This window comes from Xenopus laevis, chromosome 9_10L (genome assembly GCF_017654675.1).
Source record: "Xenopus laevis strain J_2021 chromosome 9_10L, Xenopus_laevis_v10.1, whole genome shotgun sequence".
NCBI classification, from domain to species: Eukaryota; Metazoa; Chordata; class Amphibia; order Anura; family Pipidae; genus Xenopus; species Xenopus laevis.
Window position 1 is genome coordinate 34,044,024 of NC_054387.1, and position 25,650 is coordinate 34,069,673.

The 25,650-nt window shown below is 39.5% G+C and overlaps 1 protein-coding gene across 3 annotated transcripts in view; it reads right to left on the bottom strand.

The window, feature by feature from the left end:
• ezh1.L (enhancer of zeste 1 polycomb repressive complex 2 subunit L homeolog) overlaps window positions 1-25,650 on the bottom strand; it is a 39,805-nt gene that overhangs the window by 13,060 nt on the left and 1,095 nt on the right. For all 3 annotated transcript variants that reach the window (XM_018235146.2, XM_041577354.1, XM_018235147.2), the window contains exons 3-15: window positions 25,433-25,553; window positions 19,006-19,134; window positions 17,131-17,250; window positions 16,511-16,631; window positions 14,066-14,176; window positions 11,836-12,000; window positions 8,179-8,281; window positions 7,051-7,214; window positions 5,687-5,778; window positions 4,747-4,927; window positions 3,494-3,690; window positions 2,928-3,019; window positions 2,411-2,451 (exon numbers count right to left, since the gene is read on the bottom strand). In XM_018235146.2, coding sequence (XP_018090635.1) covers window positions 2,411-2,451; window positions 2,928-3,019; window positions 3,494-3,690; window positions 4,747-4,927; window positions 5,687-5,778; window positions 7,051-7,214; window positions 8,179-8,281; window positions 11,836-12,000; window positions 14,066-14,176; window positions 16,511-16,631; window positions 17,131-17,250; window positions 19,006-19,134; window positions 25,433-25,553 — 1,637 coding nt within the window. The remainder of the gene's footprint in view (window positions 1-2,410; window positions 2,452-2,927; window positions 3,020-3,493; window positions 3,691-4,746; window positions 4,928-5,686; window positions 5,779-7,050; window positions 7,215-8,178; window positions 8,282-11,835; window positions 12,001-14,065; window positions 14,177-16,510; window positions 16,632-17,130; window positions 17,251-19,005; window positions 19,135-25,432; window positions 25,554-25,650) is intronic.

A 25,650-nucleotide genomic window follows, 5' to 3' on the forward strand; every position in this document is an offset into this window, starting at 1 on the left:
GCTTGCATTGATTTCCACATGGGATTTCTATGGGTGATCAGAGGCCAACAAACTTAAGATCACCATTTGCAAAGTGGCAAAAATGTTGGCTGGAGTGGTGCAAATGTCAGTTCCAATGGACTTAATGCTGGAGAAGTTAAATGGTGTCCTGCAGAATGATAAATGGAATTTCACAGTGTGGATTTGATAGATGCTAAGAACACTGAACACTACCTGGCAAATGCATAATGCCTATAGTAAAGTTTGGTGGAGGAGTAATAATGTGAACCAAGAACATTTTAAGCATAAAGCAAATTCAAACTTGTAAAATCACTCACCAAAATAGAAATGTGGCCCAGGTGCTCCAGTCCCAGGCCTGGGACTGGTCAATACATGAGTTTACCAGTGTGCCGTGCACCAACATTTATGCTTTGTACATGGAGGAGTAATAATGACCTGGGGGTGTTTTCTCATGGTTTGGGCCTGGAAAAGTAAACCTTAAGTGTACTCCTTTTGAAAGGCCTATAGGCAATGACCAGCCTGGGGAAGGTTTATTGCCGTTCAAACAGAATGCGTTTGTTGTAATGGGAATGGAAGGTCTTTAGTGGCCGGCACAGAGCCCTGACTTCCTCACTAATGCTCTTGTGGCTGAATGGCAAATCCCACCAACAATGTTCCATATGCTAAGGCAGGGATCCCCAACCTTTTGAAGCCGTGAGCAACATTCAGAAGTAAAAGGAGTTGGGGAGCAACACAAGCATGAAAAATGTTCTTGGGGTGCCAAATAAGTGCTGTGATTGGTCATTTGGTAGCCCCTATATGGATTGTCAACCTACATTGAGACTCTGTTTGGCAGTGCACCAGGTTTTTATACAACCAAAACTTGTCTCCAAGCCTGGAATTCAAAAATAATCTCCTGCTTTGAGGCCACTGGGAGCAACATCCAAAGGGTTGAAAAGCAACATGTTGCTCACGAGCTACTGGTTGGGGATCACTGTGCTAAGGGAATAGAAACAGTTATAGCAGCAGACAGAGGGCCAGTTTCATATTAACATCCTTAGTTTAGCAATGAGAAGTGTGAATTTATTTTGTAAAACTGTATCCAAGAACAGAGGATGCAACTGCAACAGCATTTCCAGAGCCAGCTTATAAATAGAGTGTTGTTCTTATGGATCTGTCTTAAGAATTCGCCTCTTTCGTCAATCTTTACACTTTTTGGATGACATTTCCAGGGCATTATCCCAGTCTTTGCATGTACTGTAAGAGCTTACTGTCATGAATACATAGTATATTAATCTGTTTTGCAGCAGCATTGAACTGCAGAAATATATCTTTGTAACAACCTTAGCATTTGATTCCAGAAATCTGGTTAAACCCTCTAGCCAGATGGGACCGAAGCACCAATGATCTTTTAAGTGCCTATCTGCTTAAATGACAAGTGCTATTCACTGGAGGTGTTTAAATTTGTTAAGCAAATGTCAGTGAATATATTCTTTAAATAAAATATGACCGTAATATTGAGTAGATCTTACAGAACCTTTTATTCAGAATGCTCAGAAAATGGGCAATTCTACTCCCCACGGTGTTTTATTTGCTATTCCACTGTAAGACAAAACCCTGTATACATATAAAGGGCTCAAATGTGTTCAAACAGATATTAGGCATGATACGTCAAGGTTCCAAACATTCTGCATAATAGATTTGTGAAACAATAGTAATCTACATTATATCTGCTGTTAATTTTCTTAATGACTGACGGCAACTAGAACATGACATGAGAATGGAACGATATGTAACAAAAGTAACAATAAAAAGTGAAACTAAGACAAATTAATTTACATATTCTCTGACCCAAGGCAAACAGAATTAGAATGATACCAATTGAATTGGTAGGGGGTTGCAGCAGGTGGTATTGGAACCACTATGAATCTAGGGTTCAAAAGTGTGTATGAGACTATAAATTAGACTATGTTTTAGTAGCCAGCTCAGAGCTGGGGAGGAACAGAAAATAGCTAAGAGAAAAATAATGGGCGCAAACAATGAAAAATGAACACTAAAATATTAGAAGGACACCATTACTACATCAGGAACTCTGCAGACATGAAAGGAAGATTAAAGTAGTGTTGAATGTTGTCACAGCTCACATTCCCTATAAAAGTTTGAATTTCTGCAGTTTCAACCAATAATATAATGAACAGCACCTTTTATCGTAATGATAAAAAGCCTTTATTTTCCAATGGCTCAGACAAGTTCAGCAACGTTTCAAGCTGTTCCTCTGTTTTTTTTGTTACGAACTGGGTTTTTATATGGTCTTCTAAATCTAGTTATCAGCTGGGCTGGTTGCACATATGTGCCTCGCCTTATCTTCTGACTTACAGCATTTCAGCCATAAAAGATGCAGACAATAAAAACTGACCATCTAAAATCTCACCTTTTTTTAACTGTATCTTTCGGCAGTGAGCTGCCCATAATCTACAGGGAAAAGGAAAGGATGTTACAATAGTACTTATATATTTTTGATGAAGCAAATTCTACTCTTTTGCTTTATCCTTAACTCATTACTCTTTCCAAAATGATAAAAAACAGATCTGTGTTGTCACAAGCCAGATTTTTTGGAGTCATTTAAATAAACATTAACACTGTTGCCCTCTAGTTGTTGTAGAACTGGCAGTCGCAGTGGCTTCTACAGGCAGATGGACATAAATGTTAACGGGAGAAAAGTTCATTTTAATAGAATCTTTAATTTTCCTCTTATTCTTTATAAATGTAACAAATCGGTGCAACATTCACCCAAATGTTGTTGTGTTGCACTCTTTTAATTTTTAACCCTAATTACAAATTGCTTCAAATTCCTAACTTAGCAGATGCATTTCTTTCCATGATCACAAACATGTCAGTGACATTTGTTCAAAACTTTGCAGTGAAATCGTTTAGTGCCGTTACTGTACCTGTGCTTCCGTTTCTTTTTCTGTGCAGTGCTCATTAGTTCCTTTGCTGGTACTTTTAAGATCAATGAATCCGTCACAGCAAACTGGAAAACCTTTGAGAAACCCCAATAAAAAGAAAACCAGATGAAAGATTCATAGCGCAAGTTCATCCCCACTCAGGGCACTTTCTACTTGCTTACACTAAGACTATGTGCATTCTTAACTGACGCAGAAGTGCAATTCCTCAGGAGATCCAAAATAACAATATTTTGGGGGTATATTCCTCTACCTGACGAAGTGGTATGTCCCAAAATATTGCACAAAAGAACACCCTGATCATATTATGCAACATGTCCACACTGTTCAGATTTAATTATATTTTCAGTTACTATACATTTCAGTCTTTTGGAGACCCTACACTAAAGTTTTTCTGACAATGAGGGTTTCATGCAGTTTCCCAATAACTACAGAAAACAATAGCGTATATTTTCTAGAATAAATCCTATACACGCAGAAGAATTACTGGTAAGAAATGACTAACTTCAAATAAGTTGCAGATCATTTATAATCCAATAATTCCCACTAACTTGCTTGCATGTCTTGGTGCCCATTAGACGAGCAATGGAACAGAAGTTGTTGAAGTAAGTTCCATGGAAAACCCTAAAGAGTGATTCCTCTGCTCCAGTCCATTCCACTGGCTCACTGGACTCAGACACGTCTGGAAGCTCCCCACTGAGGCTTCCCTGCCTCTGCTTGGTAGGAGTTTGGCACCGTGAATTTGCTTCTGCAATATCAGGAAAATCAGTTTCAAAAGGGCAATTGAAAAACATTGTATAAAGGTATAATGGAGAAAATGGCACACTGAGAATTTAAAAAAAATTATCAAGCTTGATAAAGGGCCTGGGTGGCCTGAAATGTTGCCCTTTTTCTGTATGTTTTGAGCTTAATAAACCTCACACTTTTTCAAATTCTCAGTGTGCTGCCGACATTTTCTCCATTGGACTGTTTGACCCTTGAAGCAGACGTGGGTCCTCCAGCATAGCACTTGATACCTCATATAAGGTACATTTTCAGGGGTATAAGCTCTCTGATTCTGTTACTGCATAGGTATAAAGGTATAGACAGTAAAGACAAATGGATTGCTCTATAAGTATGTCATGAAAAGAAGAACTTGCCTAGTCACTTGTTTAAAATATGCAGCTGCAGGTGCAGTTACTCTTCTACTGAAAGATTTTTTAATATTTCATCTCACCAGAGGGACAAACCAATGATATAATCTGTGGATATTGGAGCCAAGATACATGTACAGGAAGACTCAGAGGCCCAGCCTCATTAATGTGGATGCAAAAGAGTAGGACATTACCATGCAACATTATATTAAACTGAAGACTTTACCAGAGAACTGACCTGGTCAGCCAAACAAACCCAACCTTGGAATGGCTAAATTTCCCAGGGGTCTATTAACTTTAATATTACCTATACTATTTTGATACCCAGAGGAAATCTATAATCCTGATCCAGGGGTCTATTAACTTTAATATTTCCTATTCTATTTTGATACCCAGAGGAAATCTACAAACACTGATAGTTGTCAATACCAAACAACTAGGCAAAAAAGTTGTGCCACTGAATATTTTGCACATCAGATTAATTTAGTCAGTCAATGACAGGGTAGTAGTACAAGAAAATCTACTGTAAATCAACTGAAATGAGAAGTATTCATATAGTTGAAGATATCCTATTTCAGCTTGTACATTTCTATAAACATTATACTGGTCTCTACTTTAGATTACTTTCTGAAAAGCATCAGGAGTGTGGCACGTTTCCATATGCACATCACCTGAAGAGCTAGAAGCACAGTCATTGCCGGTGTCTCGATCACTGTCGCCCTCTCTAGTTTCCATTACAGCAGAGTTTGATGTACTTGAACCAGAGGCAGCTTGGGCTGAGGTTTTCCGGCGACGCCTCCCCAAGCATTTGGACCTGGGATTGTTCATCATGGCATATTCTTTTGCTCCTTCCTGGACATGAAAAAGAAGGATGAATGCATCACTGAAACAACACCTTGTAGCATTTGGTAGAATCCACAATTGACATTATTTACAGAACAAGCAGACAGTTTTCGTATGAGTTTAGGACATGAGTTTTCAAATGACCAACTCTCTATATTCTGCCATTTGTTTTAAAAACCTTCTTGTGATTATTTAAAAGCTGTGTGATTAATATTCATTAATGTTATACAATAACAATATTTCTTGCGGTATGGTATAAAAGGGAGGGAGCCAGGAGGTATAGAAGCAGATAGAGCAACTCCAGTCATACTTAATACCTGCAGGGGGCAGCCCACTCCAACCCAAAGCTTCTACTCCCCAGTAAAGCATTACTTTACTACATCAACAGCATCATTAATTAATAAACTGTGTCAGAGAAGCAGGTTGCGTCCTGAATGAAGTGAACAGTATAGGAGACTCTGAGGTTTTGTGGCCATCTCCAATCCCAATAATGGTAAATAAAAACTCAAGCCACAACTCGTAATATATTTGATTAGGAAGTAATGACTGGTAGTTTTAAGCCCACAGAGCCATAAACTCCAGATGGCCCCCCCAATAGCCCATATTATGACCTGCTGCTGCACTAAGATATAAATGCACATGTAGTGCTATAAAATACATTTAAAAAAGTAATATATTTTGAATAAATGCCATACAGATACTTTATTTACCTGTAAATATAAAAGAAGCCTACAAATGTATATATCATTCTTTGAATGGCCAACCTACCAGCAACAAGAAGCAATGAATTCCACAGGGCTCAGTCTCAATCTTTATTTCTCGACTCCTTCTCCTGTACACATTAGGACTTGCATGGAAAGCTGTAACAAAATTAATTGTTTTAGGTAAGCATAAATATTACAGAACAGGCAGTTGGAATAAGTTTGTTCAAGGTGGCCACATCTTCTTCCATAGAGTAGAGTACCCCCCCGTGTTACACTCAGTACGAAAATTTCAAAAACAAAAACATATGGAAAACAAAGTTATTAAGCACTAAAAAGGGCTATAAACAGGCAGATCTAATAATGATATACATTAAAATCCATATTTTCTTGTCCAGGAGCCATGCAGTGCCCTCAGTCCAGTCAGCGATACAGCAATGGTTGTTCTCTACCAAACTCAAATGATAAATATACAAAGGGGATGTATTAATTATAACTACAAACTCCAGGAAGTCAGAATAAATACTTAAGTGCTAGGAGTTTCAGCCACTCACAGCAGTGAGGCAGGGGCGATCCTGGCCCTTCTGCTGCCTGAGGCAGCAGCAGTTGCTGCTGCCCCCCCTCCCCTGGAAATTCGCTCTTAAAGTACCAGGAGCAGCATTTTTGCTGGCCCCTGGTACCTTGTGGGGCGCTGCCACCTGAGGCGACAGCCTCAACTTGCCTCATTGGCGAAGCACCCCTGCAAGTGAGGCATTGCTTAATTTCTGCCCCAATAGCAGTTTAGATTAGGTCAGGGACAGGATCTCTGTGTCATCAGTATAAAAGTCCATAATAGGATGGGATGAGGTCACCAAGAGAGAGAATGTAAAGAGGTGACCCCTATCTAGGTGACTTAGTTGGGGGTTTACCTCTTTAAGGATATTGCTTTAAAACACTGGCACGCGAAGAGTTCTAAAATGAGAGTAACGTCTAATCCAGGGATCCCCAACCTTTTGAACCCGTGAGCAACATTCAGAAGTAAAAGAGTCGGGGAGCAACACTAGCATAAAAAATTTTCTTGGGGTGCAAATAAGTGCTGTGATTGGCCATTTGGTAGCCCCTATGTGGATTGACAACCTAAATTGAGGCTCTGTTTGGCAGTTCACCTGGTTTTTTGAAACCAAAACTTTCCTCCAAGCCTGGAATTCAAAAATAAGCCCCTGCTTTGAGACCACTGGGAGCAACATCCAAGGGGATGGAGAGCAACATGTTGCTCACGAGCTACTGGTTGGGGATCACTGGTCTAATCTATAGAAAACACTTGGATTAGAGGACTGCAGTGGTACATAATTTTCTGATGTCCTAGTAAATAGGTTTTCCTATGACTGTCACATTCTGCTCAAGCTTGGGCGGGCCTCCTATGTTCACAAATTATACTAATGTTCAACTTACGGTGTAGAAAGCAGTCGTACTTAAAACAGCGGGGACAGAAGAGAGTATGGAAGGAATGAAGAGACTGCTCCCTTTGCACAGATTTGGCACATGGTCCATCAATGTTAGGAGTACACTGGGGAGGCAATGCGTGAGGATCATATACTTCTGTCAGTTCTTTGTACCTTGGAAAACAATAAGATGTGCATGATTTTCTAGACAACCCATACTGTACGTATGTTGTGATTAAAGCATCTCTCCAAGCAGGTCATCGTTCCAAAAGCCTTATAAACCATGTACTGTTCTTCACACCCAAAAGAATATGGAAACAAGAAAACACCTGCCACAGATACTGGGTTGGTCAAGCTGGTATTCAAATTTTAGGCCAAAACATCACATTATAAATACTACATCATCCAAGAACCAGATCAATTATGGACATTAAAATACGGTGTCCTTAAAATTTAAGCCCAGATCTGCTTTTCAAATTCCGTCAAATGATTCAGCCACAATGACACCCGAGCCAGGCCAAGTATTATTTGTGCACAAATTGCTTAAGTTCCATCATCTCCCCCAACCCACCCCGACGTGGTCTACAAGCCAACCAACAACCATCCCGAACCAGCTCCAAGGTGCTAGTTCTACACATATAAATCCAGTGGATTGTGTGGTTTTGAGCTGATCGATTGCCCACACTGGAGGGTCATGGACAGGTCTTATTTGCTGTTAGACCGGCCACTCCCTAACCTCTCCTCACCACCCTGGCCCTAGAAGTGTTAGGATAGCCCTAGAGCAGAAGTGGGACAGGCGTGGGTATATAAATCCATATATAAATCTGTGCATCTTAGTGGTCTGGGTCAAGCAGCATGGCTTAAGCAAGTCAAAGATTTTCCAACCTACCCATTGCTACTGCACTGCCATCTCCCATATTGATGCTCCCCTCTGCACCTTTATTTGCACCCGGCACATGCCTCTTTTGCCTAACCATAGTTTTGGCCCTGCCAAGCCCATTTCAGCAAAAATAAAAATACGTCAGTAAGACGCTAGAAAAACTGTATGCAAGCTGAAAATTCCATTTGACATATGTACTTAACTATAAATGGCTCCTTGGTAAGTATTCTAAATAATGATCATTTAAAGAACAAGTACCGTTTTTTTACTTCTTCAGGAAAGCCTCTCTCTGGAAACACAGCTGATATTGCAGTGAAGATCAGGTCGTTTGGCAGAAGGCTTCTACAGACTATCTTGCTACCTGAAACAGATATCACATGAACTTTCCGAACGCAACCAAAGTTTCACTGATTCTGTTTATTATATTTCTAACTGTGAAGGTGCATTGAAGAAACCAATAGCCATTATCCCTAAGTTTGTAACACACACAGAGAACAAACGTGAAAGGGCAAGTTTAAACTAACTAAAACTCAAAATGTAGACATCAGATATTTAGATGTAAGCTCTATAAATGTTTTGGCTAAAATTCTAATATAATATAATAGAACAGGACACTGCCACAGACCTGTTGTATTAGACTCTAGACTTCAAGGTTAAAGGCTGCTCTACTAATTAGGGTAATAGAATGCTTACACAGAACAGGGAATGCATCTGTTGTCTCATGTCACAAGTATTCCTAGCGCAAGGCTATAAAAGACACATATAGCATCAAAAACACATGCACTGCACAGATAGCACATATATTTTGGACACTGTGCTAAGACAGCAGATGTACTTATATGGCTATTGTACGAAGGTTAGAAGTGGTTTTACTAAAAGGAGAACGAAACACTAAAAACGAATGTGGCTAAAAATGCCATATTTTATATACTGAACTTATTGCACCAGCCTAAAGTTTCAGCTTGTCAATAGCAGCAATGATCCAGGACTTTAAACTTGTCACAGGGGGTCACCATCTTGGAAAGTATCTGACACTGACATGCTCATGGGGCTCTGAGCAGCTGTTGAGAAGCTAAACTTAGGGGCCGTCGCAAATTATCAAGCAGAAAATGAGGTGGGCCTGTAATATAAGCTGATGCTACAGGGCTGACAAATAAATTTTGATGCTAGTTGCACTGGTTTATGTGTTGCCATGTAGTAATTATCTGTATTAATTACTAATCAGCCTTATATTGTGACATTTATATTCTATGTGTACTAAATATTGTGAGTGGGTCCCTCAGCTCAGTAAGTGACAGCAGCACAGAGCATGTGCAGTGAATCAGTAGAAAAAAAGATGGGGAGCTACTGGGGCATCTTTGGAGACACAGATCTTTACTGCTAAAGGGCTGTGGTTGCCTTGGGCTGGTACAGAAGCCTACATTTGCACACATTTTCTGCCCTCCTTCTTTAGGCGTTTTCGCCACGGTTTTTAAAAAAGCTGACTGCTGCATAGCAGTTTCAAGTTAAGAATTTTTTTATTTACGCAGCGGCCAGCTTTATTAAAAACTGCGGCGCAAACCGCCCCAGTTACATGTGTGTGTGTCCAAAGCTTTGGTTAAGCTTTAGTTCTCCTTTAAGATGGACAGAGAAACACGATTATGCTAAACCAAAGACAATGATTGGATGTCACAGTATCAAGCCTTTGAGAGAATAAATGGTTACCTGTTATATTGCTAAAGGGTCCCCCCATGTCTTCACAAGCTTTAAGGACGTATGAGCTATTTTTAATACTCTGTATTGCAATATTGCATTCATGTATATCAAAAAGAGCTGTCTGCTTTGTATCCTGGGCGAATTTGAATGGTTCAAGTCAGGCCCAGAGGGAACTTTGGGGCAGGCTCGATCTGAGTAAGTATTTATTCAAATCCAAGACAGACTTACTCATTGTGGGCGAGGAGGACTTTAGAAGAATAAATACAACATAAAGAATTAAGGTAGAAATGCTGCAAATTATGTTTTGTGGTTCTATACAAGTCTAAGGCCACAGCCCTTATCTGTGATTCCAAAGAGGCCCCTCAGTAGTTATCTATCTCCTTTTTTGCTGATTCACAGCACATGGTCTGTTCTGCTGTTACTTACCTGAGCTTATGGACCGACAATATACTGTAAAATCTAATTTAAATGTCATGCTATAGTGTTGAGTAGTTATTAATTCAGATTCTCACTACAAGGCAGCTCCAAAACGAGCACAATAGGCATCAGAATTTAAAGGGGTGGGTCACCTTTACATTAACTTTTAGTATGGCTAATTCTGAGCAACTTTAAATGTCTTTTTTTTTTTTATATATATTTTTGAATTATTTGCCTTCTTCTTCTTCTGACTCTTTCCAGCTTTCATAAGGGGGTCATTGACCTATGGGGAATCCAAAACTCTGTAAGGCTACAAATTTATTGTTATTGTTACTTTTTATTACTCCTCTTTCTATCCAGGCCCTCTCCTATTCATATTCCAATCAATGCATCGTTGCTAGGGTAATTTGGACCATAGCTTGAAGTTGCAAACTGGAGAGCTGTTGAATAAAAAGCTAAATAACTAATAAATGGCAAATAATAAAAACCGATTGCAAATTGTCTCAGAATATCACTCTCTACACCATACTAAAAGTAAATTTAATGGTTGAACAAGCCCTTTAAAGGGATACTGTTATGGGAAAAAATATTTTTTTCAAAATGGATCAGTTAATAGTGCTGCTCCAGCAGAATTCTGCACTGAAATCCATTTCTCAAAAGAGCAAACAGATTTTTTTATATTCAATTTTGAAATCTGACATGGGGCTAGACATTTTGTCAATTTCCCAGCTGCCCCATGTCATGTGACTTGTGCTCTGATAAACTTCAATCACTCTTTACTGCTGTACTGCAAGTTGGAGTGATTATCACCCCCCCCCAGCAGCCAAATAAAAGAACAATGGGAAGGTAACCAGATAGCAGCTCCCTAACACAAGATAAGAGCTGCCTGGTAGATATAAGAACAATACTCAATATTAAAAACCCATGTCTCACTGAGACACATTCAGTTACATTGAGAAGGAAAAACAGCAGCCTGCCAGAAAGCATTTCTCTCCTGAAGTACAGGCACAAGTCACATGACATGGGGCAGCTGGGAAATTGACAAAATGTCTAGCCCCATGTCAGATTTCAAAATTGAATATAAAAAAATCTGTTTGCTCCTTTGAGAAATGGATTTCAGTGCAGAATTCTGCTGGAGCAGCACTATTAACTGATTCATTTTGAAAAAAAATTTTTTCCCATGACAGTATCCCTTTAATGACCATCACTGTAGTATCAGCTTCTATAACAGACTGTCTTTCTGCAGTGTCACTGACCTTCCTATAAATATTGACCGGGTCAGCTCCTGTGCACATCTTTGAAGGCCTGAATCACTACTGTTTCTGAAACTTTAGCCTTGTGCTGTAAGTTCAGTATAAAAAAATACAGCATTTCTCTCCACATTCGTTTTTAGGGTTTTGTTCTTCTTTAAATATTAGCTCACTATACGTGTCTGATACCTGAAATATTTATATTTTAACACCAGATACAACAGAACATTGACTGAAAATAAAAATGACTTTTCTAAGGGAAACTGTACCCCTGAACAGAGGACCTTTCTCAAGAAATAAACATCAAAAACGGGACCAAAACGTGAAGTCCTGGAGTGCGTCTGTTGCCGAGAAACTTTACATATGATAAACAAGATGGCACCAAGGCATATGCTGATTATACATGGGAGTGCACCACACATATATATTATTTAAACAACTTCAATGGAAATATTATTACAGTAAAATAGAATCTTGCCACTGCTAAAATACCACACGTTTGAATAAAACAAATTATCTTACATGGGTCTGTTGCCTTCACTTGTCCACTCACCCTCTTCAGCAATGCGTTTCCTCTTCCTGGTCATGGGACCCTCTTCCTTTACTTCCTCTCCTTTTCCTTCAGTAGGCGGACTAAGCTTTGACTCTTCATCCTCTGTGTACTGAAGAAGAGCTTCCATAAGCTCTAGGAAGGAAGAATCATCCAGTAGACCAGAACCTGCGCACAAGGACACAAGTTGAGTTTATTTTTAAGAGAAAGTTGATTAGCTGTAAGTTGGTTAGCTTGTAATGTAATAACCAATAGATCGCTGAGGAAAGCTGTCCTATGACAAAGACAACATTGCATTCCAGTTAAACTGGCGCATTCCAGTGTGCATTAATTGTCCTTATTCTGTTCCTGAGTTTTTGAAGCCACATCCTAGTTCTGCAGGCACAGTATATACCAGTTAGGATAGAACAGTGATCCACAACCAAGCGTATATTTCAATAAAAAGATTACCAGTTGATAAAGCAATTGTTTCTCCAGAGCACTATTAACTACGATTTGATCCCCAACCAGTAGCTTGTGAGTAATATGTTGCTCTCCAACCTCTTGAATGTTTCTCTCAGTGGGGGTCATTTATCAGCATTGGGCAAATTTGCCCATGGGCAGCAACCCATGGCAACCAATCAAATTGCTGCATTCATTGTTCTACTTGCAGCTGGCTTTAAAAAGCTATTCACTGCTTGGTAGCAACTGGCCTGCCCATGGGCAAATTTGCCCAGAGTTGATAAATGAGTCCCAGTGTCCTCAATTAGGGACTTATATTTGAATTCCAGGCTTCACCAGGAGTAAATTCGTTACCACTACGCTAATGCACTAAAATGCAAAGTGGTGTCTCAGCAGCTGAATGCTGGCGAATTTTCACTAGCGTTACTTCGGCATTGCTAGAATTTCAGAGCGAAGTTTCGCTAGCATTTATTTCGGCCTAGCGAAACTTTGATAGCACTCTTGTGCTTAGGTTAATTTGAATAAGGCAGGTACCTAAAAGTCGTATGAACGTCTTTAATAGTAATGTTTGAAAAAGTGGCCACTTCAAGCATTTTCAAACACATGTCCAATGAGCCATAATAAAGACAGAGGAGATCCTCAAATGCCCTAGACACCTTTAAACAAATCTGGCATGCCCCTCAATTTAGTTTTTATTTTAAAAACATTTAAAAAATTGCTCACACATAAATCTTTAATAGTTCGGATTTTTATCGCCAGTGTTTTTTTACAACTTTAATGCATTTCCAGCATACAGGATATGATGTCACTGACATAAGATTGAGGAAGATGTAGCTTGGTTTCATCAGTTCGCTTGGTTTGAGGTGGCGAAGTAAACTCTGGTGAAAGAGATACCGTTCAGTAAAATTTGCATCTTAGTGAATTTGCTGAGTAACGAATGTTCGCCAGATCGAAAAGTTGCCTGGCAACAGGGTGCAAAAGAACGCTAGCGAATTGTCCTCTACGGCTGTTGCCAATGTCCCTGCAGATGAGATTTCTGACGAATTGTCTCTAGCGTCGGTAACTTCCGTACAATAGTGAATCTGCCCCTATGACTGCAGGTTGCAAAATTGGCTTCTCTCTGACCCTTGCCACCTTCTGTCTGCTCTTGGAGCAGAGCATAGTGAGTTGGCTTGCGAATAAAGCTGTTGTGGTTCAGAACTTCTAAATGTAAATGAGGGGCTGTGGGTCCACCAAATTAGCCCCAAAATTAACACATAGCTACCAAGATGGGTAAAGGTAAACACACACTGGAGGAAGCAGAGCCGATTGCATTTGCACAGGTATAGCAGGACGGCAGTAGTGCTAGCAATGTTAGAGGTAGGATTTTAGCTTGCACATGGTCAAAGATATCCAATTGGCTGCAAGACAATAGAATTCTAGGTAGAACATGAGAAAGCACTGGGGAAAATGTTGAATTGTTTCAGTTGTTATGAGATCCATATTTGTTATAGAACAAATAGGATCACATATATTTAAGTATAGAACTTTTGAAGGTATGGGATCTGTTATCCATAAACCCGGTATTGCAAATTACAGTATTCCAAATTACAAAAAGGCAGTCTCCCATAGACTACATTTTATCCAAATAATCCAAATTTTAAAAATGTATTTCAATTTTTCTTAACTTGTACTTGATCCAAACTAAGATATAATTAATTCTTATTGGAAGCAAAACCAGCCTATTGGGTTTATTTAATGTTTACCTGATTTTCTAGAAGACTTAAGGTATGAAGATCCAAAGTTCAATTACCTGTTTTGATGGTACTATTTTGTCCCCAGGAGAAGGACTGGCCAAACCTGAATAACCGCTCACGGTCATGTAATCGAGGACTTGATAAGACAGCTGTTTTCAAGTCTAATTCTGAAAAAGTAAAAAAAAAAATATATATATATTTTAATGTAGCCTTACAATGATGTGAAATCTCCACAAATCAATTATCAAATCATGGAACATAAATTAATATGTAGTAAAAATGAGGTCTGTGTGACATAAAATAGAAATTGTTCATAAAGGAAATTAAAAGGATTATTTAAATAACAAAGCTTTTCAGTACAGCCTCCAAAATCTTACATGTACAGCTAAGAAGTGAGAAGGTAACGACAAAAATATACTTTTTTTTTTTTTCCTGTATTTTTTTGTTGTTCCTGTCCTGTTAGGAAATGACCAGTGTATTAAATTGATAACTGTTTTCCCTGGACCAGTGCTCCTGTCGAAAAAATTCACCAGGCCCGGGATCTTACTAAGCACTGTTATCTTTTTGATATTTCTAGGCGCACTTGGATCTATCCAGGTTTACACATGCTCCGTATAGTAAAAGCAATATTTGTGAGCATCCCCAAGTCTTCGAGTCTGAAGAAGCAACAAGGGGTGGTGTTGGTTAGTTAGAAAGATCTCCAAACCGGTGCAAAAAATTAACAATTTAAAATACTCAGGGGGGACAGGACGACCTAGTATATATATATAGTATATACCCTTCAGTGTATATAACGCTTTCCTTGTCCTTTGCGTCAAGTTGCTTGTGTTCACTTGCTAAATGAATGGTCAAATGTATTATATAGTGAATAAAGTACTCCCTTTTGTAAATTATAGGGATTTTATAAGTTACCAAGGAGTTTCATGACCATATAAAAACACAAGGCCGAAGGTCATGGAACTCCGAGGTAACTTCTAATATCCTCATATTTTGCAACTGGGGGTACTTTTTTTTATAATAATACACAAGTTTCAGTGAGTCATGTGACAGAAATGACATCAGAACTCACCATTTATAACTGATGACATCAGAACTCACCGTTTATAAGTATATCATTTACAGGATTTTCATGGCTTTTGTGTATTATATAGCAATATCCTAATTGGCCAGGGCCTCCTTGCAAAGTGTTTATTCTGTCCCCTGCACAAAGTCATGGGGTCAAACAGCACCAAAAAAACATAAAACGCAGGCCATCCACAACACGCAAAAAGTTGTCGATGACTCAAGCTTTCATGTGTGCCACACGTAGCCCCCAGACAGAGGAAGCTGATCCGCTTCCCCCCCACAAGGCTGCGGGCTCTGCATCCTCTGTAGTTACACCACTGCTCTTTTCCTCAATACTGTGTTTATATGAATACAGTGTCCAACTGGCAATCCCCAATGAAACTTCCTCCAGCTGCAGACTCCATCTGTTTCCACTTTTATCCTGTCATAAACAAACTAACCCTTCTCTCCTGTCCATTCAACCTTTAGTCTTATCCATCAAAGGGGCAATTAAATCTTCAACTCCTGGCTGTAGAGTCTGCCTAGAAACATATAGTTCAATACTGCTCTAGATCCGGTCACAGATGCTGCAGGGATTGTCAAATGATAGCTGTCCTGAAACCAAAATGGACATTTTTATGCGTCTCCAGTTACATTGTTAAAGTGGTTTCATTTTTTGTGGTTTTGAAATCATTTAGCTTTTGTTCAGCAACTCTCCAGTATGGACTTTCAGCTATCTGGTAGCTAGGGTGCAATAAACCCCAGCAACCAGGCAGTGTTTCAATTAGACATAGGACTGAATAGAATGGTCATTTATAAAAAGTAGCAGTAGCTGTAATGCCCGAGAAGTTTGCAATAATGGCATTTTTATTTAAAGAAGATTAAGTGGTGCTGTTCCAATTTTTTTGGCTACCGGGGTCAGTGACCACCATCTGACAGCCAGAACGAGGCAAATAAGACAAATAATTCAAAACATAACCAAATCATCTGCACTGTTCATCAAGCAAGCAAAGTTAAGTTGGATGTGTAAGGAATATAGGGGCAAATTTACTACAGTGAAGTCGCGCTAGTGCTGGCTAATTTGCATACGGCGGGAAGTTAAAGTTGAATGGACGTATATGTTGCAGCAAATACATTACACTACACAAGAGGTCTGAGGTGGCGAAGGCAAGTCTGGCGCAAGAGGTAACGTTCAGTAAAATCCACATCTTAGTGAATTTGTGCAGTTATGTCCATTCACCAGAGTGCAACTTCGCCTGGTGAATGAGTGCGAATGAGCGCCAGGGTCAGTCTCTTTCGCTAGCGAAGTTTTGCCTGCGCCCGTTAGTGAATTAACGAAGTACCGAAATTATGTCACGCTGGTAGATTTTCTCCAGCGTTAGTCACTTCGCCCTTTAGTAAATTTGCCCCATAAATGGGAGATGTGTATTACACGCAAAAAGGGAAACAAAACCCACCTTCTTCTCCGTGCACTTTGCCGTCATAATTATTGATCAGTTCCTCAATAAAGGTCTCATCCTCTGCCTTGGCTTCATCACCCATGTAAGGAATATTACATAAAACAGTCTCATCTTCCACCTGTGACACGATATACCAAAAGGAAGATACATTAAAGTTTAACCCCCATATGTAAAAGACAATGCGTTTGCTCGAAAAGGTTTTGCTTTTTAAACAGGTGACTAGAAAATGCTTCCTGATGATTGGCTGCTATAGGTGAGGGCTGTCCAAATAAAGGCCCATGGGCCAGATGTGGCCCTCCAAATTTTTTTTATTCAGCTCTCCAACATTGTATGAGATATAATTGGCCCACTTCATATAATAAATTGGACAGCACTGCTCCAGGTTATTAGAAAAGCAGCAAACATTTCAACAGGACCACCTGCCTGTAACTCAGAATACATATAAAACAAAAATGACACAAAAATCTTTGAAGGGCTGCTGCATTAACACACAGGACAAGATCAAGATGTTTTTATTCCACCAGTACTTCCCTTTACATTGCCCTTAGCCAAACTGGACACAATTAATATGATGCATAAATAGAGTATATATAAATATCACGTGTATGCATACATACCATGAAATTCTGCTGCAGGGGTGACCATGAATACATGATGGGCACTAAAGCCACGGTGTTTAAAGATCTCATAAATATGGTCTGGACGGCAAAACCAGGGAAACTGCTTTCTACTGTGGACTGCAGGAGTAAATAGACAACTTGGTTCAATATTATTATTCATCACTCGTTGACATCAAAGGGTCGAAATTTTATGTTGAGAATTAGCAGAGAAAAAAATTCCTTTAATTTCTGTAGGAAATTACATTGGAGATGACAAGAGTGAAACTTTAATATAAAGTTGACCAAAAATGAGAAGAAAGGAAAAATTAAAAATTGTATGGGCCCTACTTGAGTTTCCCCCTTGAGTAGGGTCCCTGGTCTTCATTATGAGTTTAAGATCTCAAAAGCTGCTGATTCTCTGCCTCTCTCCTGATACAAATGCAGGTCTAGCAGCTACCATTTTACACCCACCAGCAATTTGATGATCACAGTTGTGCTTTCAATTGTATCACTTCAGAGGCAATTGGATATATTTTTCACACATTGTCATCCATTCTCCTCCCTCCCTGTATTTTGCATCAGTTGCTAAAGCTGGCCATAAATGCAAAGATCCGGGTCGGGAGATGGGGAAGTCTGATCGAACGAGGATTCGAACAATTGGACTTCCCCGTCTCCCGACCTGCCACTAACCATTTAGATCGAATAAAGTAGTAAAAGAACAGATCAGCCGATGTTCTGCCCCTACAGCAATCGTACGAAAGATATGTCTGTCAAAGCTAGTGTCTCCCACTGAAAATTGTCTGATCGGCAATACATGCTGAGAAATTATCGGCAGCCGACAGAAATCTTTTAACCTGTCCGATCGACCAAATGACCGATCTCCGTGGGACGAAAAATGTCGGGACTCTCCACACACGGTCCGGAAAGCGTACGAATTGAGGATTCGTACGATCGGATCTTGGCGTCTATGGCCAGCTTTAGGCTCAGGAGTCCTTTGTCTGTGGTCAGGCCTCCTCCATACTCCACCCACTCTCAGTCTTCCTCACTGTAAAGAGCTCCCTGACTCTCAAACCCTAATATTAGATCTAAAAGTTAGGGTTGGGATGGATGATGTAGGACAGCTGACATAATCAGTGTAAAAATAAAAACTGGGTACCGTAAATAGATAGATAGATAGTTAGTTAGCCAAAAATGTAATGTATAGTCTGGAGTGAGTGGATGTGTAACATAATAGCCAGAGCACTACTTCCTGCTTAGCAACTCTCTTGGTTTTCACTGATTGGTTACCAGGCAATAACCAATCAGTGACTTGAGGGAGGGCCACATGGATCATAACTGTTTGCTTTTGAATCTGAACTGAATGCTGAGGATCAATTGCAAACTCACTGAACAGTTATGTCCCATGTGGCCCCCCTTCAAGTCGCGGACTAACTCAGAGTTAGAGAGCTGTAAAGCAGGACTTATTTTTGGCTAACTAACTATACTGTATTAGAAACATTTTTTATTTTGCACATACTATCCATTTACCCCATTTTTATTTTTAAACTGAAATGTTCCTTTAATGTCATATTAGCAGTTTTTACACTTTGAATATCAAGAATGTGTAACTGGAGCGCCCCCTGCTCATCTGCCTGGCAAAATCTAAATTAAGGGAAACTGGAAACATATCTGGAGCGATAGAACTAAGCAGAAAAGTGTAGGGAAAAAAAACGAAACCATTGCCTTTACTTTTTAAAGGGTTCAAATGACCTCTCTCTTCCCATGAATCTATAACTGATGCAGGAACATATCTGCAGCTGACTGGCATTGTTTGCTAAGGCTTAGTTTGTTTTTTTCAAGGGGGACATATACCCTCCCATATAACACATAAGTAAACATGCTTTTCTCCAATACCTTTTTCAAGAATGGGTGGCCACTTGTAGGTTTCATCATTTGAATGGGCTGCACCCTTAATTTCTTCCAGTCTTCATTTAAAAGCTTTGCCCTTTCTTGCGCCTTTGTCAAGTTTTCTACATAAAACACCTGCCATAATTTGAAAGACAACATGTTAACCTTGTTATTTTGAAATCTTTATGTATAGTCACATGGTTAAGTTGGTTTGGAAAAAGACCAAAGTCCATCAAATTCAACCCTTCCAAATAAAAACCCAAATACCAATAACTATATTAATTGTAGATTTTAGTATTACTATAGCCTTGGTTATTATTCTTGTGATCCCCTAGTGACTCTCCTTATAAAAGTGTTATGCCTACATATATTTATAACTTGTTCACCTTTAAATAAACTATTAGTATAATGTAGATATTAATATTCTGAGACGATCTGCAACTGGTCTGCTTATTTAGGTTTTTGTTTATTAGCTCTCCAGTTTGATAATTCAGCAGCTATAAGGTTGCTAGGATCTTATTTACCCTATGAACGAGAGACTGGAACATGAATAGGTGAAGGACTGAATAGGAAGATAAGTAACAAAAAGTAACAATAACAGAGCAATTGTGTTTGCCTGCCAGGGTCAGTGACCCCCATCTCTAAAGCTAAAAAGAGGCAGAAAATATAATTAAAATATTATTAAAAATATATACAAATTAATATGGGTGACCAATTCCAAAGTTGCTAGGAAATTCTATAACATACTACAGTTAAATTAAAGGTGAACCGCTCCTTTAACAGGAGTGCAGCAAAACCAGGTATGAAAGGTCACAATGAGCTGACATTTAAACCCAAGGCCATCCAATCCATTCCACAAGCCTGAATAATAACAGCACATGCATGGCTGGATCATTAGGTTTCCTTGTTTGATACATCCTCTGGATTCCAAGGTACAACACCTGATGGTGCATAAATGAACGACACAGCTGTGGGAAGAGATTTTTTAGGGATGTACCGTCCACTATTTTGGATTCGGCCAAACCCCTGAATCCTTCGTGAAAGATTTGGCCAAATAGCGAACCAAATCCTAATTTGCATATGCAAATTAATGGTGGGAAGGGGAAAACATTTTTTACTTCCTTGTTTTGTTACAAAAAGTCACGCAATTTCCCTCCCGGGCCCTAATTTGCACATGCAAACTAGGATTCGGATTGGCCAAGTAGAAGGATTCGGCCGAATCCTGCTGAAAGATGCAGAATCCTAGATTCGGTGCATCCCTAGAGATTTTGGGGAATATTTACTGAAATCAATATATGAAGCATATCTTCGATCGAGCACGCACTCCTGAGACACACCAGCGAGGATAAAATTTGATTTTTATTCCATAAAGTAAAAATAAAAATGTCCTTTTCGAGCCAACATCGTTACTGAGAGCATAATGTGCCATAATAACCATCTGATGTAAGTAGCTCTTTCCAAATTAATTTGATTTGAATGCCCTGATGTTGGCCAATAGAACATGTTGCTGGGTAGGATAGAGTAAAGTTATGCAAGCTCAATAGCTCTAGTAGTAAATTAAGTAGTAAAGAGCCCTAGTCGTAAAGTAATAGGAATCAGAATGCACCAGGTCCTAGATTCAAACCTGGCAGCAGGCAAATGCTTATGTTAGGATGTGGCCTATGGTTCAGGTCAGGAAGTAGGCATGAGTACCATGTAACAGGTAGAGAGTCAGGTAAAAGCACAAATTGAGCCACAGACCTGGGCAGATGGCTAACAGCAAATTCCATCTGGAAGGATAAAGTGTAACGGGTTTAGCAAGTTCTAAATATACATCAGCTTGGCCATGGGATGCAAACAGATGCATCCCTTTACGGGCTCTTACTCACTGGCGTTCTGACCTGCGCTCCCCTGCGTTCCGTTTTTTGGCGTTCAGCCGCAGGGGAGCGCAGGAATAGACGCATGTCATTATTTCAAATGGGGCTGTACTCACTCAGGCGCGTGTAGGCGCCGAACGCAGGAAAAATGCAGCATGTTGCATCTCAACCTGCGTTCGGCGCCTACACGCGCCTGAGTGAGTACAGCCCCATTTGAAATAATGACATGCGTCTATTCCTGCGCTCCCCTGCGGCTGAACGCCAAAAAACGGAACACAGGGGAGCGCAGGTCAGAACGCCAGTAAAAAGGTTCCTTGGTGCCAAGCAAGTGATGACATACTCATGCTGAAGGAGTACACACTAACCAACAAAGAAGAGGGCAGGTGTGCATTGACACAGATTTATTAATGCTCGATTTTTTAAAAAAAATATTTGGTCAAAACTCGAATTTTAATTCACCAATACGAATTTGAATGTGAGATTTATCACCCTTCGACCCTGGAAACAGTTCTAGTTCCAATATTTGCCACCTAAAACCTGCCAGGTTCATTTACAAGTCAATGGCAGAGATCTGTTAAACCATTTGAATATGTTAATAGCCTTCCAGACATTCAAGTAAATTGTTTTTAACTCTTTGATAAATCTTCCCCTACATGTTACAAAGCCAAGGTAAAGGCAACATAAGAGTAACTGTTCCAGATAGATTTGCTTTCTTATTATAAGGCTGTTCCAGATAGATTTGCTTTATTATAAGGCTGTTTATTTGCCTGCCAGGTGTATAGAAGTCACTCAACATCCATAGTGCTTACTATGGAGTCTACTGATCCAAGTCTGAGAGTAGTATTTGTCACCATTTTTCAAAATGTACACAAAATGTGCACACACAGTATGAATAAAATGTTTTGCGTAGGGTATAATGGATGATGACACTTATTTCAGACTAACCTGTGACAAATATATAAAAAAGCTTATCAAAAAGAAAAGATCTGATTGGTTGATATGTGTAAAGTTGGCTATACACTTAAAGTGCATGCAAACTCTTCACATAGGATTCCTTATGCTCCTCTAACCCACTTAGCCCCCTCCCTCTGAAATTTCCTTTGGCTACTGAGCATGCCCAGTTCTTCTCAACTCAGATTAATAAACACACCCTCCAGTCTAGCAGCCAGTGAAGAGATGGCATTGCTGCTTCCCATAGAAACTCTGCTCTAGCTGGCTGCTCCAATTTTAAATCCTAAACCCCTCTCCCGAGCTCAGAGTAACCATTACAGTGCTCAAGCCAAGCAGAACTTTCATCATAGTAAATTCTGCCTGTGTTAGCTTACATTCTTCAATTGCGTGAACTTTACATTGTATATGTGCTTTGCAGATATAAATGCACTGATGATGTGTCAGAGGGAAAATGGCCACCGGGTGAAAGCTGCTATTTATTTTAGGGAAATGTAATGACTCTGACAAACAGAGGGGATGAATTCAGTACAAATAATGATATTTGGGTGGGGGAGATGTGCCCAGTTTACTGTATATACATGGTAGGAAAATGTAGGTTTTACATGTCCTTTAAGGGTCATTTATGACTGCAAGTACAGTAAGCAAAGTGCTATGCTGAGCAAAGAATTTTTACTTAATAGGGGGAGTTGCGTCTGCCACAATTGCAGTTTATGCATAAAAATTAATTGACAGTGGGCTGTGCCTGCAAGATGCTGAGGAAACCCTGGAGGTACTGCCAGGTCTGGAGGTTGCAGTAGTTCCAGGATCCACTGTATCAGCTGGCACAGCAGAACTTAATTCAGAATAGCAGACAGGAGGAAAGCAGCAGCTGCAAGCGCTAATATATGCAAGTGCAAGGAGAGCACTTTGACACAAGGGGGCAGATTTACTAAAGGGTGAAGTGGCCGTCACTAGCGAAAATTTGCCAGAAATCCCATCCGCAGGCACATTGCCAATTTACTAACAGGTGTAGACAACAATTAGCTAGCGAAAGAGAACTGCTAGTGTACTTTTGCGCCAGTTCGACAGGACAATTTTGGCTCAGGTGAACGATCATTACTGCTCAAATTCACTAAAGTGTGAAGTGTAGCGGATTGTTCACTGGTGAAAATTCGCCCATTAGTGAATTTGCCCCAAGTATGTTTAAAGGAACAGTAACATCAAAAAATTAAAGTGTTTTAAAGTAATGAAAATATAATGCAGTGTTGCCCTGCACTGGTAAAACTGGTGTGTTTGCTTAAGAAACACTACTATTGTTTATATAAATAAGCTGCTGTGTAGCAATGGGGCCAGCCATTCAAAGGAGAAAAGGCTCAGGTTACACAGCAGATAGCAGATCGGTCTGTCTAATGGTGTTATCTGTTATCCATTAGTTAACCTGTGCCATATAGCCGTTTTTCAATTTCCGCCATTGCTCCACAGCAGCTTGTTTATATGAACTATAGTAGTGTTTTTGAAGCAAACAGATCAGTTTTACCAGTGCAGGGCAACAGTACATTATATTTTCATTACTTTAAAACACTTTCATTTTTTGGTGTTACTGTTCCTTTAACAAATGGGGTTTAGCAAAGAAACTAACCGGTTAAGGTGAGATGGGCCAAAATGGGACTTTAAATAAAACTAACTGTGGGGGAATGTATATGACTCTACTGTGCTTGCGGTTGTAAACCACTCTTTTAAAGATTTGCTAGTTTGGCAAGGTCACCAAAGGAGCAGATCTTCAGTTGGGTGGTATTAGGTTGAGCCCCCAGGCCCCACAGGTGGCAGCTTTGATCAGCCCATCTGGCCACCTTAACTGCACTGGTGCATTTAAAACCTGGGTAAGAAAAAATGATCCCAACATTTTGTAGTTCAATTTCTTTTTTTATAAATAGATGAGTTTGAGAAAACATGACTAGCTTTCAGTCAAAAAATAAACAATTACTTGTCTAACTTTGACATGGCATTGTTTAACAAATGCAGTATGGGATCCCTTATCAGAAAAACACATTACCAAGAAGTCCAACTAATTATCAGTATTTACTTTTACTGTAATGATAAAACAGTACCTGGAACTTGAAAACTAAGCTGAATGGATCTATATAATAGTCCTAATGGATTTATTTAATGTTTAAATGGTAGAGATCCAAATTACAGAAAGATCCCTTATCTGGGGATTAAAAAATAAATAAAACACAAAAAAAACTAAAATATGTGCATGAGATGAAAGATACACAACTTTAGAAGAGCGTGGGCACATTGAGTTATTTTTATTAGGCAGGAGAGGAACACACTACAAATGAAATGAGCTGGGTTAGCTCCAAAGTAATAAAAGAAGATAGTGGAAAGGAAACTGCCACCAATTTTTCTCTCCCTATCTTCACTCTTCTTTTCTTACTTATTTATTTTATTTACTGCTGGAATGTATATGCTTCAATGCCATGTAAGATAAATGATCATCAGATAGGTTATCTGGGAGAAAATGTATGTGACTGATGCATTGACTTTTCTGTATATGTCTGCAAAATAAATAAACATATATTACAAAACAAAGACAAAAGATATCACCCAACATATACATGGCACCAGACTTACCTCTGTGTATTTTACATGACTTAGGTATCGATGTTACCAGGTTTTCGATAATTCTGCTTAATATTCTTATGCTATTAATGAACAGAACAGATTTATCATGTGTAACCCTTTCTTTACCCAAAACTGTACTTCTGGCTACTCTGAAGTTAAACCCACACATCTTGTGGAGAGACCATTTAGTGGCCCGGATCCCCCTTAGTGAACATTTCAGGGAGAAGATACTACCCTGATGCACTGTCCAGTGGAAAGTCCTTTCACTTTCAGGCAGTATTGTCTGGGAGAGCTACATTCCAAGCCTACTTGGAGCTCAGTGTTGCTCTTTTAAGCTTGATGGTCTGCAGTGTGCTAATACAAGTGATATGTCATTTAAGTACATTGTTCTCTGAGTCCCTGTTCCCCGACTTGGCCTTGTGCTCAAGGCTCTTCAGCAGCATTCACCTGTACAGTCCAAAGAAGGAAAACCTTGTGCTTCCACCTATTTTATTAAACATAGACAGCAAGTGGTTATACTCAACTTCCCTGGGCTAACAGGGAAATTCTCCCAGGGGCATTCATTACAGATACCAGGACTTCCTTAGCTAGAAAGGGACCATATGGGTTCCTACACACACACACTTAACTGCTTTATGATTTTACTATTTTCCATCCCACCCATGTTCTCTATGCCTTTTCTTCTTATATTTAACGCCTACCCCTCATTTGTGCCAATCTGTGCTGCTCATTTAAATACTCGACAAACTGAACCAGCTTATTCATATTATTCCCAGCTAGTGAGCCTTTAATCCCTCCAGCAAACCCAACAGGTATAGATCCATTTAACTTTTCTAGCAAAACATCCTTGCAGCAGTGCAATATGGACATCCACATATATGACAAAGCTGCACCGATTCTGAACAGATTTTTCACACAGTCAGCCATCGAACAACTCAATGTGCATTTGTGGTTGTCGTAAAGTATATTCTTGCAAACATGCAGTTTTGATTGTTGATGTATTAGTCTGCTTTTTAACTTACCCTAGCTGCTGTGTTGGACTGAAAACGTTTCAGCTGCTGCAGCCGTATGTATTCCGTACGCACTCTTTTTTTCCAACAAATCAAAGTTTTAGTGTACTTCGGGTCTGGAGGCTCCATTGTGCTAATAAGTTAAAGTAAAAGGCAAAAAGTACATGTTAGCCTGTTAAGAACAAGGCCTTTCTCCCCCTATACAGGCCAGACACTAACCCTTGTACATT